The 15,116-nt window shown below is 46.1% G+C and overlaps 2 protein-coding genes across 4 annotated transcripts in view; both read left to right on the top strand.

The window, feature by feature from the left end:
* Positions 1-1,451: 1,451 nt before the first annotated feature.
* Positions 1,452-6,440, top strand: Bcdin3d (BCDIN3 domain containing RNA methyltransferase). Its single transcript, XM_070040736.1, has 2 exons — positions 1,452-1,691; positions 5,751-6,440. The coding sequence occupies exons 1-2, from the start codon at positions 1,452-1,454 to the stop codon at positions 6,342-6,344; spliced, it is 834 nt and encodes a 277-aa protein (XP_069896837.1). The 3' UTR covers positions 6,345-6,440.
* Nckap5l (NCK associated protein 5 like) overlaps positions 1,649-15,116 on the top strand; it is a 54,889-nt gene continuing 41,421 nt past the window's right edge. For 2 of the 3 annotated variants that reach the window (XM_070040722.1, XM_070040705.1), the window contains exon 1: positions 13,237-13,347. The gene's annotated coding sequence lies outside the window, so the exon portion shown is untranslated. Of the gene's footprint in view, positions 1,692-13,236; positions 13,348-15,116 lie in introns of those variants that run through there. The other variant, XM_070040714.1, reaches the window with a different exon arrangement.

Genomic DNA, 15,116 nt, shown 5'->3' with positions numbered 1-15,116 from the left:
TGGTGTTAAGAGACGACCACAGCCTAAGAATGCCCTGAATTAATCAGGCTCTCCCAAATAAGCACAGGTTAGAAAAGTAACCAGTGGGTCAAACTAAAGTGCCTCTTTTATGAGGTCACTTCTGAGGCACTTTAGGTCACCAGTAGCACCACCAGGCCCACACCTATCTTCATTTCTGGAGAAACCTTTGATTAAGAAGAACCTGCCTGGAAGTGGCGCTGTAGCTCAAGTGGTAGAGCGCTCGCCTTGAGCTAAAGAGCTGAGGGACAGCGCCCAGGCACAGAGTTCAAGCCTCATGACCGACCAAAAAAAAAAAAGAACCTGCCTTTCATCGTGTGGGTCTGTTGCCTGTTTTTCTTCTGGTAGAGCATGTTTTGGAACTCAGAGCAAGTCTATGTCCTTAAGGAAACTAAACTCTTCACTACTTAAGGGGGGAAAAAGTGTTTAGAAAAAAAGCAAAGTGGAGCTGGGTACCGGTGACTCACACTTATTATCCAAGCTACTCAGGAGGCTGAGATCTGAGGATTATGGCTTGAAAACAGCCTAGGCAGGAATGGCGATGAGACTCCTCTCTCCAATTAAGCACCAAAAAGGCTGGAAGTAGAACTGTGGCTCAAGTGGTAGAGTGCTATCCTTGAGCAAGAAATCTCATGGACAGCACTCAGGACTGAGATTAAGCCCCTGGACTGGAACCCCCCACCAAAAATATGTGAAAATCAGAAGAAAAACGAACTAAATTAACCCCTTTGGAACTTATACAAGAGTCATACTTCAGGCCCTTATTAGGAGTTTAACAAACGGTTGGCCTCGTACAGAAGATACCTTAAAGGTGGGCAAGAGGTCACTACAACTCAACTGGTCATGTTGGATGTGGTGTACCATTCTAACGCTTCTAACTGTCCAGAATGATTCCTCAGTTCTTCTCCAGCCTCCCTACAACCCACCTCCAAGAAAGAAAGGGGGGAGGGGTAGGGAGGGAGGAAGGAAGGAAGGAAGGAAGGAAGGAAGGAGTAGTCTCACAGGTAGATCAGCTCTGCTTCATAGGTGGAGGCAGGAGGAACATGAGTTTGAGGCCAGCACGAGACTGTGTCTGGGTAACAAAATACAAAGAAAAGGGCTGGGGGCGTGGCTCGTGCGGTTCAGCGTCCCGCATAGCATGCAGTGTTCAATCCCCAGCACGAAGGAAAAGGGGTGGAAATACCAACCAACAAACTCCTTGCTCTCATCAGGCGCCCAAGTGACCACCTGAGCGCTCATTTTTTCTCCCTGGAGGAGGAAGATGGCGCGGCTAACCTGCCGTAGGAGCGCTGGGGGAAAGGATGCTTTCAGCCCGGGCGGCAGAATTGCCACACCCACGCCGCTCAGCGCAGGCGCACGAGGCGCCTCTGTCCCGCCCACCCGCAGGCTTCCGGCTTCCGGTTCTGCCGGGGCGCCGGGCGGCACTGAAGCTAATGGCGGCTTCCGCGAGGCTGGCGGGAGGGGGCGCTGAGGATCCCGAAGCGGCCGAGGATTCGCGAGTTCTGGAACCCGGGGCCGCCCCATTCGGAAACTTCCCTCACTATTCCCGCTTCCACCCTCCGGAGCAGCGGCTTTGCCTTCTGCCTCCGGAGCTCCTTCGACGGCTCTTCCCTCCCGAGGAGGGCCCTGAGACGAGGCCTATCCTGGGGCTCGACGTGGGGTGTAACTCCGGGGTGAGTGACGGGGAGGGCTCCGAGCGCGGGAGCCCCGCGGCCGGCCACCACACCACCAAGTTTTGCCCCAGATGGCTGTCCCTGCGCTTTTTTTTTCCCCTCAAGGCGAGCGTTCTACCACACTTGAGCCACAGCCCCACTTCCGGCTTTGGGGTGCTTAGTTGGAGCGCCCCACGCACTTTGTCCGGGCTGGCTTCAACGCGCGATCCTCAGAACTCAGCCTCCTGAGCAGCTAGGATGACACGTATGAGCCAGCCACCATTGCCTGGCTGGCTCAGCCAAAGACCCCCCTGGTGGAGGAGGGTCACTTTATGTGGACTTGTGGCACAGTTGCTAGCCACCTGCTAAGGAAGGGGAACTTTGGGGGATTCACGTATGGGAAGATGGAACTAAAATTAGTTCACTGGGAGAGATGAGCCAGGGATGGCAGAATCATGCCTGGAATTTAAGGGTCGTGTGTGCTAATACTTACCTAGTTCAGGGCAGACCCCGAAGGCTGGTGCATATTTACTTTAAAAATGATTGTTAGAGACAGGCGTTGGTCGCTCTTGCCTACAGGAAGCGTGAAATCTGAGGATCACAATTGGAAGCCAGCCTGGGCAGGAAAGTCTTGTGAGAGTCTCAACAACAACAACAAAAAAAGCCAGAAGTGGAGCTGTAGCTAGAGCATTAGGTTTGAGTGAAAGAGCTAAGAGGCAGTGCCAGACCCTGAGTTCAAGCCCCAGTACCAGCGCGCGCACACACACACACACAAAATTACTGATAGAGTACTTGGAGGGCAGTGAAAAGAATTGGGAGGGAAAATACAGCATTTTTTTTTTTTTTTTTGTCAGTTGTACCATAGCACCACTTCTGGCTTTTTCTGCTTATGTGGTGCTGAGGAATCAAATCCAGGGCCTCATGCATGCAAGGCAAGCACTCTACCACTGAGCCACCTTCCCAGCCCTACAGCATTCTTAAGAGTGAAGGAGAGGAGGCCTTGCCACTCTTACTGCAAAATAGTCATAAACATAAAATGATTGTAGTCAAACCACATATAAAATAGGAAAATGGCTCTCAGCTATTGATAACCACTTAGATATACTACAGAAGTATGAAATCTCACCTATAATCTTAGATTATGGAGAGCTGCCTGAGGCTTACCTAGCATGTCATTATCCCCTAAATAATACAGTCACCATTATTCACATAGGTATTATAAGCAATCTGGACATTAAAGTATAGTTGATATGTGTGTAGGGATTTTGTTTGGGTTTGGGTTTGGGTTTTGTTGTTGTTGTTGCAAATATTACACCATTTTATATAAGAAACTTGAGCATTTGGGGCTGGGAAGGTGGCTCAGTGGTAGAGCGCTTGCCTTGCATACATGAGGCCCTGGGTTCGATTCCTCAGCCCCACATAAGCAAAAAGTAAAAAGCCGGAAGTGGTGCTGTGGCTCAGGTGGTAGAGCGCTAGCCTTGAGCTGAAAAAGCTGAGGGACAGTGTCCAGGCCCAGAGTTCAGTCCCCACGACCGGACCAAAAAAAAAAAAAAAAAAAAGAAACTTGAGCATCCATAGTTTTTCATTTCCTTAAGGATCCTGGAACCCTCGTGGATATAAGACAGCATAGTGAAAAACACATCCAGAATTTAGGGTAAATCCAGCTGTAAGTCTTCCTTTTACCACACAGTGTAGCATTGATATGTGTAAATTCTAGAGCACTAGTCGTATACATTCCAGCATTTATGTTTTATTTTTACAAATAGTAGTTCTAAGTTAGCCTGGGCTGCATATTGAGACCTGTCTCTAACCTCCAATAAAGACAATCTTAGTCCTTACCCTATATCAATCAAATTAGCATCTGTACTTCCAGTTGATGTGCGTTTATGTTAGAAAAGCTGGGAATAGGGGAAGGAACCTAATATGACCTAAGTCTTGTCATGTACTAACCACATGACATTGGTCAAATAAGTCACTAGACTCTGAACCATACTTCTTAAATTACAGCAGGTTTTTTTTTAACTATTTCATATGTACAGAAAAGTACATAAAACTTAAGTCTGTACTTTATAACTTATGAAACACTTTATGATCACTGTCCAAGTCAAAAATAAAGTCTCAGTACTTCAGAAGTTCCCTGTATGTTTTTCTGTTTATAAGACACCTCTCCTGTGTGTGTGTGTGGGGAGGGGGTGTGGGTGTGCCCGCGTGTGCCCTTGAACTCAGGGCCTGGGTGCATGCTGTCCCTTAACTCTTTTGCTCAAGGCTAGTGCTCTGCAACTTAAGCTGCAGCTCCAGTTCTGGCTTTTTGATGGTTAATCAGAGATAAAAGTCTCACAAACTTTTCTACCTGGACTAGCTTTCAAATCTTGATCCTCAGATCTTAGTCTTCCGAGTAGCTAAGATACAGCACCTGGCTGAAGACTCCACTCTTGGCCCAGAAGTAACAATAGCCCTTTTATTATTACTATTTCCTTGCTTTTCTTATAGCTTACTACCTTCCTATATAGTTTAATTTTTACCCACTTTTGGACTTCATATAAATAAAAATTTGCCACACTGTTTTCTTCATGGCTTGTTCTTTTACTCAGGGAGATATTTTGTGAGAATTATGCTGAAGTAAGGCAAATTGACAAGTTCTTCATTTCCCTCATTTTAAGTTGCTATTTAGGTCATGCATTGTGGCTCGTATCTGTAATCCTAACTACTCAGGAAGCTGAGATACAAGGATCACCATTTAGAGCCAGCAGGAAAGTCTCTGAGACTCTTGGCTCCAATTAGTCACCAAAAAGCCAGAAGTAAAAGTATGGCTAAGTGGTAGAACACTAGCCTTGAGCAAAAAGCTCAGGGCCAGTGGTCAGGCCCTGAGTCCAAGCCCTAGGATGGTACAAAGAGAGAGAGAGAGAGAAAGCTAATTATTATTCCAACTCTGTGTGTGTGTGTGTGTGTTGATACTGGGGTCTAAACTTGCTAGAGAAGCACTCTACGATTTATGTCATGTCCCGACCCCCCCTTTTTTTTTGCTTTATTTTTCAGGTAGGATCCTGTAGTTTTGCTCAGGACTGACCTCATATTGTTATCCTGTGGCTACCTACCTACCTGGAATTATAGGCACATGCTGTTTTGTCTAGTTTACTACTTAGATGAAATCTCAACTTTTTTGCCCTCTTCCCTGTCTCTGTCCAAAGTAGCTGGTTTTACAGGTATGCATCACCATACCCAGTCATTATTCCATCTTAATGGTAATGCCATATTTGTCCATACTTATTGGAAACCTGGGTGGTTTTCATTGTGCATTTTCTTCACCTACACAAACATTTGCAAAGATAATAAATAGGAAAATGCCCTGAAAAGTCATAGCATAAATTTGAGTTGTTATAATTGTTATAGAAAACAAAAACTTTTAAAAGAGATAGTACCTTCTTTAAGAGTCAAAAGGACACTAAGATGGTGAAAATCACAAAGCACTGGGTTTGACTAGAAGCAGGTCATTCATAACTGATGAATGACAGCTATGGAGCAGAGAGAATCCAGAAGGAGATGGTAAAGTCCATAAGACAGTAACATTGAAAACTAGAGTGGAGGCTGAGTGGGAACTTTTTGGAATTCAGGCTTTGCTGACCACCCATCTGAAGAAACAGGGTTTTTTGTTTTTTGTTTTTTTGTAAGATGATGTTTGTGCTATTCTCCACCTATTAAGGGACATTGGTTATGCTTTTGACCCCTTTCCTTTTCCCTTGAGTCTGCAATATTCTGAAAAAGATAATGAGTTTACCAGTATATGACTTAAGCTGGAAAATACTGCTCTAGTTTCCTTTGCTGCATCACTAGACTATACCTTTCAGCCAAGCAAGCTAGTGTACCATCAGTGTCAAATGTAGAGATGATGCATTACAGCCTGTAACCCCTGGAGGGCACTGAAAGGCTGTTTATGAAAAATTGTACAACTTTCTTAGGTTATTGTTTTTGGAGTCTCACATCCTCTAAGGCTCAGAGACAGGCTCAGAGGATGACAGGTAGATATCTCTTAAACTCACGGATTGACAGCTGCAATGACAAAGCTCTTTTGGATTCCTCTAGGATCTGAGTGTGGCTCTATACAAACACTTCCTTTCCGTAAGTGACCAGGAGACCTGCTCAGATACCTCCAGAGAACTCCGCCTCCTCTGTTGTGACATAGATCCAGTCCTGGTGGAACGAGCTGAAAAAGAATGTCCTTTTCCTGATGCTTTGACTTTTATCACCTTGGACTTTATGAATCAAAGGACCAGGAAGGTTCTCTTGAACTCTTTCTTAAGTCAGTTTGGACGTTCAGTTTTTGACATTGGTTTCTGCATGTCTATAACCATGTGGATTCATCTGAACCACGGGGACCATGGCCTATGGGAGTTCCTGGGCCACCTTTCCTCCCTCTGCCACTATCTTCTTGTAGAACCACAGCCCTGGAAGTGTTACCGGGCAGCTGCAAGGCGCCTCCGGAAGCTGGGACTCCATGATTTTGACCACTTCCGCTCCCTCACCATCCGAGGTGATATGGCCAATCAGATTGTGCAGATCCTGACCCAAGACCATGGCATGGAATTAGTATGCTGCTTTGGCAACACCAGTTGGGACAGAAGCCTTCTGCTCTTCCGGGCAAAGCATTTATTTCATAGATACTCATCCAATCCCTGAATCACTGAAGGAAGAAGAAAAAAAAAAGATTAGGGTTCTGGAGGCAGTGAGATGGAGAGACAGGAAAATCAAAAAAGAGATATTGAAAAGGTTTTGTACTGGGAATTATGTTATTTGTGGAACAGTGAAGACGCTTTTTGGGACAGTGTCCACTGCATACAAAGGAAAGAATCAGTGTCTTTGTCATTGTTTTGGACAATTACAGGGGAAATGAATCCATAGAGCAGTGAGCTAGGCATTAAGACTGGAATCCTGGTTGTGGGAAGTGGAATGGTCTTTTGGAGGTGGTTTATTGTTTTGTTGTGCTAGGGATAGAATTACAGTCTTATGTGTGAAGAGCAAATAATTTACCATTGAGCTATATTACCAGTCCTTGGGGGTTAGTGATACTTTAGATCATACTAACCTAAGAAAGTATCCATTCCCTGGGTTCCTTAAATCAGATCTGATTTCTGTAGGTATTTTCTGGACTTGCTAGGCCTGCCATAAAGGCAGAGGCTTACAATGCAATCCTATAATGAAGAGTTAGTGGACTGGCTGGAAGTAGTTAGTAGAAAAAGCATCTTATTTTTTCTAGGACTAGTAAAGTCTCCAACATGCCCTAGTGGCACAGCAGTCACAGATACCAGAAAGATACATTAACTATCATTTAGAAGATGTTTAGGGCTGCTTGCATGTGCAAAGCCCTGGGTTTGAGCCCCAGCACCACCAAAAAAACAAGTCTTTAACATGTTAATTATGAATCCAGAGACAGTGATTTGGATCTGAAAATAAGTTATGCATTTCTTTGTTGTAAAGTATACATAAAATTTACTGTGTGAGTCTTTTTGTTTCTGTGCCAAAACTGGGTCTTGAACTCAGAGCCTGAGCACTGTCCCTGAGTTTCTTTGTTCAAGGCTAGCACTCTACCCTTGGAGCCACAGCTCCACCACTTTTTTTTTTTTTTTTTAAGTAGTTTGTGGGAGATAAGAGTTTCATGGGGGACTGGGAAGGTGGCTCAGTGGTAGAGCACTTGTCTTGCATGCATGAGGCCCTGGGTTCAATTCCTCAGCACCACATAAGCAAAAAGAAAAAAAAAGCTGGAAGTGGCACTGTGGCTCAAGTGGTAGAGCGCTAGCCTTGAGCTAAAGAGCTGAGGGATAGTGCCCAGGTCCAGAGTTCAGGCCCCAGGACCGGACCCAAAAAAAAAAAAAAAAAAAAAAAAGAGTCTCATGGACTTCCCTGCTTGGGCTGGCTTTGAACTTTAATCCTCAGATCTCAGCCTCCTGAGTAGCTAGGATTATAGGCATGAGCCACCAGTGCCTGGCTTGCTTGCTTGCTTACTTATTTATTTATTTTTTAATTTTGTCACCTACCTTTTAATCCATTTCCTGCCCTGCAGGAAATGTTCTGTACAACTGAAATAACATCTTTCTTTACCTATGTCCAAATAACCTAAAGAATGTAAAGGTATTTTTACAGACTGGTGTTAAACAAAAGTAAGGTGCTACTACTTACCGTCTTATGGCACTATATATGTGCTAAAGGCTGTATTTAGGCTTACTAGACCAAAGGTTTAGAACAGAAATGTCTCTAAAAAACACATTTTATTGTGTCCAATAATTTGCTTTCAGTAAGGAAGTAATAAGGAACTCAGATTTAGTGTTACAGAGCTGCTTTTTCTTTTTCTTTTTTGGTGCTAGTCCTGTGGTTTTAACTCAAAGCTTGGAAGCCATCCCTGAGCTTTTTCACTCAAGGCTGACACTCTAGCACTTAAGCCATAATTGGAGATAATAATTCATAGACTTTCCTGCCCAGGCTGGCTGTGAACAATTATCCTCAGATCTCAGCCTCCTGAGTCACTAGGATTACAGGCATGAGCTACTGGCACTTGGCTATGCAGAGCATTTTAAAGGAAGCAGTGTTGGGAGAAAGAGATATGGAACTGTTGGAAATGAAGCTAATTTTTGGTGGTCTCAGTGATTACAGTGGTTACAGAGCTGAATATTCCCATTCTCATTAACTCTGAGGCACAATGATTGGGAAGCTCTGATCTCTTGGGGACACATTTCTACTTGGATGTCCTCCATGCATGATGAGGACAATCATTGTGAAAGTGAGCATATCATCTCCCAAACTTACACTTCCTCCAGCATTTTGGACTTCAGTGAGTGGGCCTACCATCTGCAAAGTACCCAAACCGGAGGCCTTGGCTTAGCTTTTTCTTCACAGTCCAAAGCTCTATTGATGATACTATTATTTATTGCTGAAAGTCATCGGTCTATCACCTCTATCACTTTCCTGTTCCATTTCATACAACTTCTAGAAATTTTTTCTGTCTTGTGTCCCTGACTTCAGTCTTGCTTTCTCTATTCTACACTGTAACTACCAATGATCTTTTCCAAAAATGCAAAACTGAATATGCCACTTCACCAGTACCCCTACTTAAATCCGTTCAGGGGGTCTGCACTGCCCTTAGATAAAGCATGATCTTCACAGTTGGCCTTTCCAATCATATTCCATATGTATTCCATATCACTTGCCTAATACCATGTAAACATTACCTAATACAGAATTAAGGCTCAATAAAATGCCTTCAATTCATCAGGAGTAGAAAAGGGGGTCCATGGATCTGATGAATCTATAATACCTGTGCCAAGTAAGAGATTTCAAAGCTTATATTAGCACTGCTGTTGGAATCTAAGAAATATGATTGTCTTGAGTAGAATTAACCACTGGTAATAACAACCTATTCAGTTAACAGTAACAAACTCCTTCCCCTTACTGACTAGGAAGACATTAAAATATGCTTAAGAGTTAATCCAGCCTGAAGAACAGCTGAATTAGAATGTTTCTAGAGGTTTGACCTGGCCAGCTGCTGTCAGGAGTTCTAAACTTGGGCCAGCTTATCCACACCAGTGTAGCACAATGGCTAAATGGCTATACTATCAGCTTTTGAGAAGTGAAGATGCTCCATCATTGAATTGATGAGCACATAGTAAACTGAAGTGGGAACCTCATTCAAGTACTAATGTGAGCAGCAAGGGAGTGGTTTTTTGAGGTCATCTACCAGTATGTCATAAGCACTACATTCATACATAGACCAGACCACTAAACTGGTTTGTTGCTAACATCTTACAATTCCAGACACCTAAGAGGGCTAGCGTATTTTTTGTAACTATTACAAAGGACAATGTTTGATTATTGGTGCATATCAAGGATAAAGAAGTAACTTTGGGACTTACATGTTTTTGTTTGTTTGTTTGTTTCCTTTTGGTCAGTTGTAGGACTTGAACTCAGGGCCTGGGTGCTGTCCCTGAGCCTCTTTGTGCTCAAGGCTAGCACTCTGCTATTTGAACCACATCACCACTTCTGTTTTTTGAGTGGTTAATTGGAGATTAGAGTCTCATTGGAACTTTTCTGTCTAGGCTAGTTTCAAACCATGATCCTCAGATCTCAACTTGCTGAGTAGCTAGGATTATCTGATGGGGACTTCTAATTTTTAATAATTTTAAGTGGATAAGAGCTCTAAAAAAGTGTCTTAACAAACACTGAAAAAGATGATAGAACATCTGTTGTCACTAAGATGAAGGTTTGCCCAGCAAGCAGGAGTCCTTAAGTTCAAACTCTTATACTTCCAGAAAGAGAAACAAAGAAAGAGAGAAAGAATATGAGAGAAAGAATATAAAGGTTGTGAAACATTAAAAAAAAAAAAAAAAGGCTAAATCAGCCAGGTGCCAGTGGCTCACACCTGTAATCTTAGCTACTCAGGAAGGAGACTGAGATCTTAGGATCAAGGTTCAAAGCCAGCCCAGGCAGGAAAGTCCATGAGACTTATCTCCAGGTCACCACCAGAAAACCGAAAGTGGCACTGTGGCTCAAAGTGTTAGAGCACTAGCCTTGAGTTGAAGAGCTCAGGAACATTGCCCAGGATCAGAATTCAAGCCCCACAACCAACAACAACAACAAAAGTCAAAATCTGAGATGAGGGGGGGCAGGGGCAGACTGGGAAGGGATGGGAAGGGGAAACAAAGGAGGAGACTACAATGCTTGATAAGAAATGTACTCATTATCTTGCCCATCTAATTGTAACCCCTCTGTACAGTATTTTCACAATAAAAAATAAAAATTTAAAAAAATCTGAGATGATAATAAGAGTGGCTCAGATTGCCTATCCAACAAGTACAAGACCAAGAGTTCAAACTCCAGTATCATAAAAAAGAAGATGAGGAGGAGGAAGAAGAAAAGAATCTGCCAAACTGAATGTTAAACCATCTAGTTGAGCTGGGAAGGTGGCTCAGTGTTTGAGTGCTTGCTTCGCATGCAGGAAGCCCTGGGTTCAATTCCTCAGCACCCTCAGCACCACATAAGCAGAAAAAGCCAGAAGTGGCACTGTGGCTCAAGTAGTAAAGCCCTAGCCTTGAGCTGAAGAGCTGAGGGACAGTGCCCAGGCCCAGAGTTCAGGCCCCATGACCAGCAAAAAAAATAAATAAAACCATCAAGTTTACAAGAGCTTTTCAAGTAAGGGACTTGCTCTGAAAGTGCAGATGCTCTGGCTGTGTTTATTAAACAAGAGTTTAATGAAGATGTAAAATATCTAGATGCTCTGTTTGCTTCTAAAAATCCAGTTATTTGGGAACATCCAAAAAAAGAAATGCCTGGAAGACTTTTAAGATTATCCACCCAGGGGCTGGGAAGGTGGCTCAGTGTTAGAGCGCTTGCCTTGCATGCTCGAGGCCCTGGGTTCGATTCCTCAGCACCACATAAGAAAAAAGAAAAAAGCTGGAAGTGGTGCTGTGGCTCAAGTGGTAGAGCGCTAGCCTTGAGCTGAAGAGCTGAGGGACAGCGCCCAGGCCCAGAGTTCAGGCCCCATGACCGGATCCCCCCCCCCAAAAAAAAAAGATTATCCACCCAAAAGCTTAGGAATGCATCAGACACATATTGTGAACTTCTAAGCTCTTTGAAGGAAGGAACATGTCTAATTTTTGTTATATTCCCAGGACTAGCCCATTGATATCAAACAAATTTTGAGCCAGGCACTGGTGGCTCATGCCTGTAATCCTAACTACTAAGAAAGCTGAAATCTGAGGATCCCAGTTCGAAGCCAGCCTGAGCAAGCAAGTCTGTAAGACACTTATGTCTTATGAGATACTTATTTCCTGAAAACCGGAAATGGAGCTGTGGATGAAAGTGATAGAGCACTAGCCTTTAGCAAAAGAGTTCAGGGACAGCACGCAGGCCCTAAGTTCAATCCCCAAGACCAGGAAAAAAAAATGCTATCTGGTTCCTATGTTGTCACTATCTATCTAGAAATAAGGTTAAAAAGATAAAAAGAAGGGCTGGGACGTTGCTTTGTGGTGAAGCACCTGTCTGCATGCACAAAATAAATAAACTGATGGGTCTGGAGGCACAACCAGTAATCCCAGCACTTGGGAGGCTATAGCAGGCAGAACCTGAGTTTGAGGCCAGGAAAAAAATAACTCCTTTTCTCATCTATCATCCATTTTCTCATTCTGATATTATACAAAAGCTCTTGCATTAACTTTTCCCACTTTCCACCCTATACTAAGGTGATCTGCTCACTGTCCAGTCAGATAATTTCTTTTTTTTTTTTTTTTTTTTGGTCGGTCGTGGGGGCTTGAACTCTGGCCTGGGCGCTGTCCCTCAGCTCTTCAGCTCAAGGCGAGCTCTCTACCACTTGAGCTACAGCGCCACTTCTGGTTTTCTGGTTGTTTATTGGAGATAGGAGTCTCACAGTCTTTCCTGCCCAGGCTGGCTTTGAACCATCATCCTCAGATCTCAGCCTCCTGAGTAGCTAGGATTACAAGCATGAGCCACCAGTGCCCAGCTCAGTCAGGTAATTTCTTATCCTTATCCTGCCTCTTTCCTATTCAAGTTCTCTGTGTACTTCACATTTTAAATAAGAAACTTCCTCCAGAGAGCAACTCTTAATCATAATCAATCTGAGCAATCTATGCTTCCTCTGTTTTATGTTCCTTTATTGGACTAATATGATCCTTTAAGTCACGTCCTGTGTATACCTGCAACAGAAGCAATTTTAATAAAAACAGGCAGACACTGTGAGGATGCCTTTCTGTTCCCCTGCAGAACTCAGTTCATAACCTCATATCTGGGCCAGTCAGTTCAGTGCATGTTGTGAGGATTGTAAAGAATCCAGACAAGGGCAAAGTGATGTTTAAGGACCAATGAAAATGGTATTGAATAGGGTTCTAGTAGCTTAGTTTACCTTGCTTCTTTAAGCAGGTGGTTTGAACTGGTGTTCTTGAGATAGTGAGTGGCCAAAACAAGGCTGTATCTTTTTCTAACACTAATTTCCCAGTAAGAAAACGGCCAGCTCAGCATTCTGGTAAGCGGAGCCTGTTCCTAGAGCCTTTTCCAGATGGCTAGGTAGGCGGGAGCATTTAAGGCCACGAAAGCACTCAAGCCGCTTCCCCTGGATTTACACCCAACACGTATGCAGGAAGGCAAACCAAACACCAACGCTCACAACTACATATACACGTGCAAGCCCAACCCCACTGAAGCAGACGCGCATGCTCGTGGGTCGGGGTGTACCTAGCTTTCACGGCTCTAGACTCCCCCCCCCCAATCCACCCCTGCTGAGCCTAGCTGGGCGTCGCCAACCGGGGCACTGGGAAGGTTTACTGGGCCGGGCCAGGCCTGGGGAGGTTTCTCCACAGGGAGGGGGAGGGGAAGCCCTTCCCACTCAGGCGGAAGCGGCGCGCGCCGGCCGGGCAGACTTAGCGCTCGTCCTGGGAACATCTGGACGATGATGGGAGGGGCGCGTATGCAGAGTGAGCTCGGATTGGCTACGCTGGATGAGGGGGCGCGGCCTATATGAGGGGCGGGGCCCACTGGCCCCTTTAAAGCCTTGACATCCAAGAGGCGGCTCCGGTACCCCCCTTTCTCTGCTCCCCCCCCTCCTCGCCGTTCTCGCCCCCGAGCCGCGGCCATGGACCCAGCAGATTCGGCCTGTCCTGGCCCAGCTCGACGTCTGATTTCGGTGAGTTCTAGTCTTATTTGGGATTTAAAGAGCAGTGAGCTGGGGTGGTCTGTAAGCTCTGGGCGCGAGGCGGAGGGGTGTTGGGGAGGGTAAGGCTCTTGTGGCAGCCTGGTTCCAAAAGGGCGTCAAGGCTTCCGGCCCGCACCTCATTGCCTCCCCATCCTTCCTGCCGCACTCTCGGAGGAGGGGTGGGGGGGTGGTCCTGGTGGCGACTCTGTCCACCCCCACCCCACACCCTCCCGCCCCCTGCGCCATCCTCGCGCACACTCGTTGGCCCCGGAAGGGAAACTTTCGGGAGTGGGGGATGTTCCGGTGGCCGGTCTCCCTCGCTCTTTGAAAGCACTGACCTTGCCCCAGCTGCGCATCTCACCCCACCCGCACCCACTGTCCGGGTGCCGCTTAGCGGTGCTGGATGGTGGGGGGGGGGGGGGAGTCCTCCAAGCGCAGGCGCGGAGCCAAGCCTGGGGCTTCTCGGCGCACTCCATCCAGTCCCAGTGGCCCGGGGCTGTAGGGCGTGGGGAAGGCGGGGAGAGGCGGAAGACCCGAGCCAGGGAAGCAGCCCTTCACAGCCTTGCAGGGGCTGCGGGAAGGAGGGAGTTCCTGGAGCTCTACATTGAAGACTAAGGGACGAAGAAGGATTGGACTAGAGTAGGGTAGGAGGGACAGGGCAGCGACGGCAGCAAAGGCTCTTCGGGTCCTGACTGCGGTGCCAGAAGAATGCAGAGAATTTATATGTGCCTGACACTCCCCTGGTTTGGCCTGCCTCAGAGGAAGGCTGTGCAAACTCTAGCTATCCTGTAGTTATTCTGAACCCAAAGCAACCCCCTGGTCTCTCCAGCCCTGGCACTACCCCAAGGGTTCAGACGGCCTTCACTTCCCACAAGCTTGGTTTTCCAGGCTGCTCAGACCTGGATCAGCCAAGCCCACCCAGCCTGCCCAGCTGCTGCTTATAGGCCTTCCCTTTCTAGCGAGTCAGGGGTCCCCTGACTTAAAATGTAATCTCTCTTATTCTCTCCCTGCTACTTCTTCCCCTTCTCTTTTTTTTTTTTTTGGGGGGGGGGGGAGGGTCCGGTCGTGGGGCCTGAACTCTGGGCCTGGGCGCTGTCCCTCAGCTCTTCAGCTCAAGGCTAGCGCTCTACCACTTGAGCCACAGCGCCACTTCCGGCTTTTTTCTTTTTGCTTATGTGGTGCTGGGGAATTGAACCCAGGGCCTTGAGCATGCAAGGCAAGCGCTCTACCACTGAGCCACCTTCCCAGCCCCCTTCTTCCCCTTCTCTGTAAGTCCTAGTGTTAAGCAAAATTGTCAGCCAGAGAAAGTGGTTGGAGGCAAAGGCCTGGGATAGAAGTGGTCTTGGGGGATGGTGGAAAAGGAGTCATATCTAATTACTGTATGATTAATTTGCTTAGGGATAATGAAGGCACCCCAATTGCCTTGTTGTAGACCCTTTCTTACAGACATGCCAGCTGGCTTTCTGAGTCCCCTTGTGTGATCAGAGGAAGGCACAAACTTCACCTCTCCAATCAGTTCTCCCTACTTTCCTAAGAAGGATCTAGGACTAGTTTTTTGTTTTTTGTTGTGGGGTTGTTTTTGTTGTTGTTGTTTGGTCGGTCGTGGGGCTTGAACTCTGAGCTTGAGCACTGTCCCTGAGCTCTTAAGCGCAAGGCAAGCACTCTACCACTTGAGCCACAGAGCCACTTCCGGTTTTCTGGTGGTTAATTGGAGATAAGAGTCTCTTGGACTTTCCTGCCTGGGCTGGCTTTGAACCACA

This window comes from Dipodomys merriami, unplaced genomic scaffold, assembly GCF_024711535.1.
Source record: "Dipodomys merriami isolate MVZ:Mamm:240054 unplaced genomic scaffold, mDipMer1.0.p SCAF_10, whole genome shotgun sequence".
NCBI lineage: Eukaryota > Metazoa > Chordata > Mammalia > Rodentia > Heteromyidae > Dipodomys > Dipodomys merriami.
This window is presented reverse-complemented; position numbering and strand designations above follow the sequence as displayed.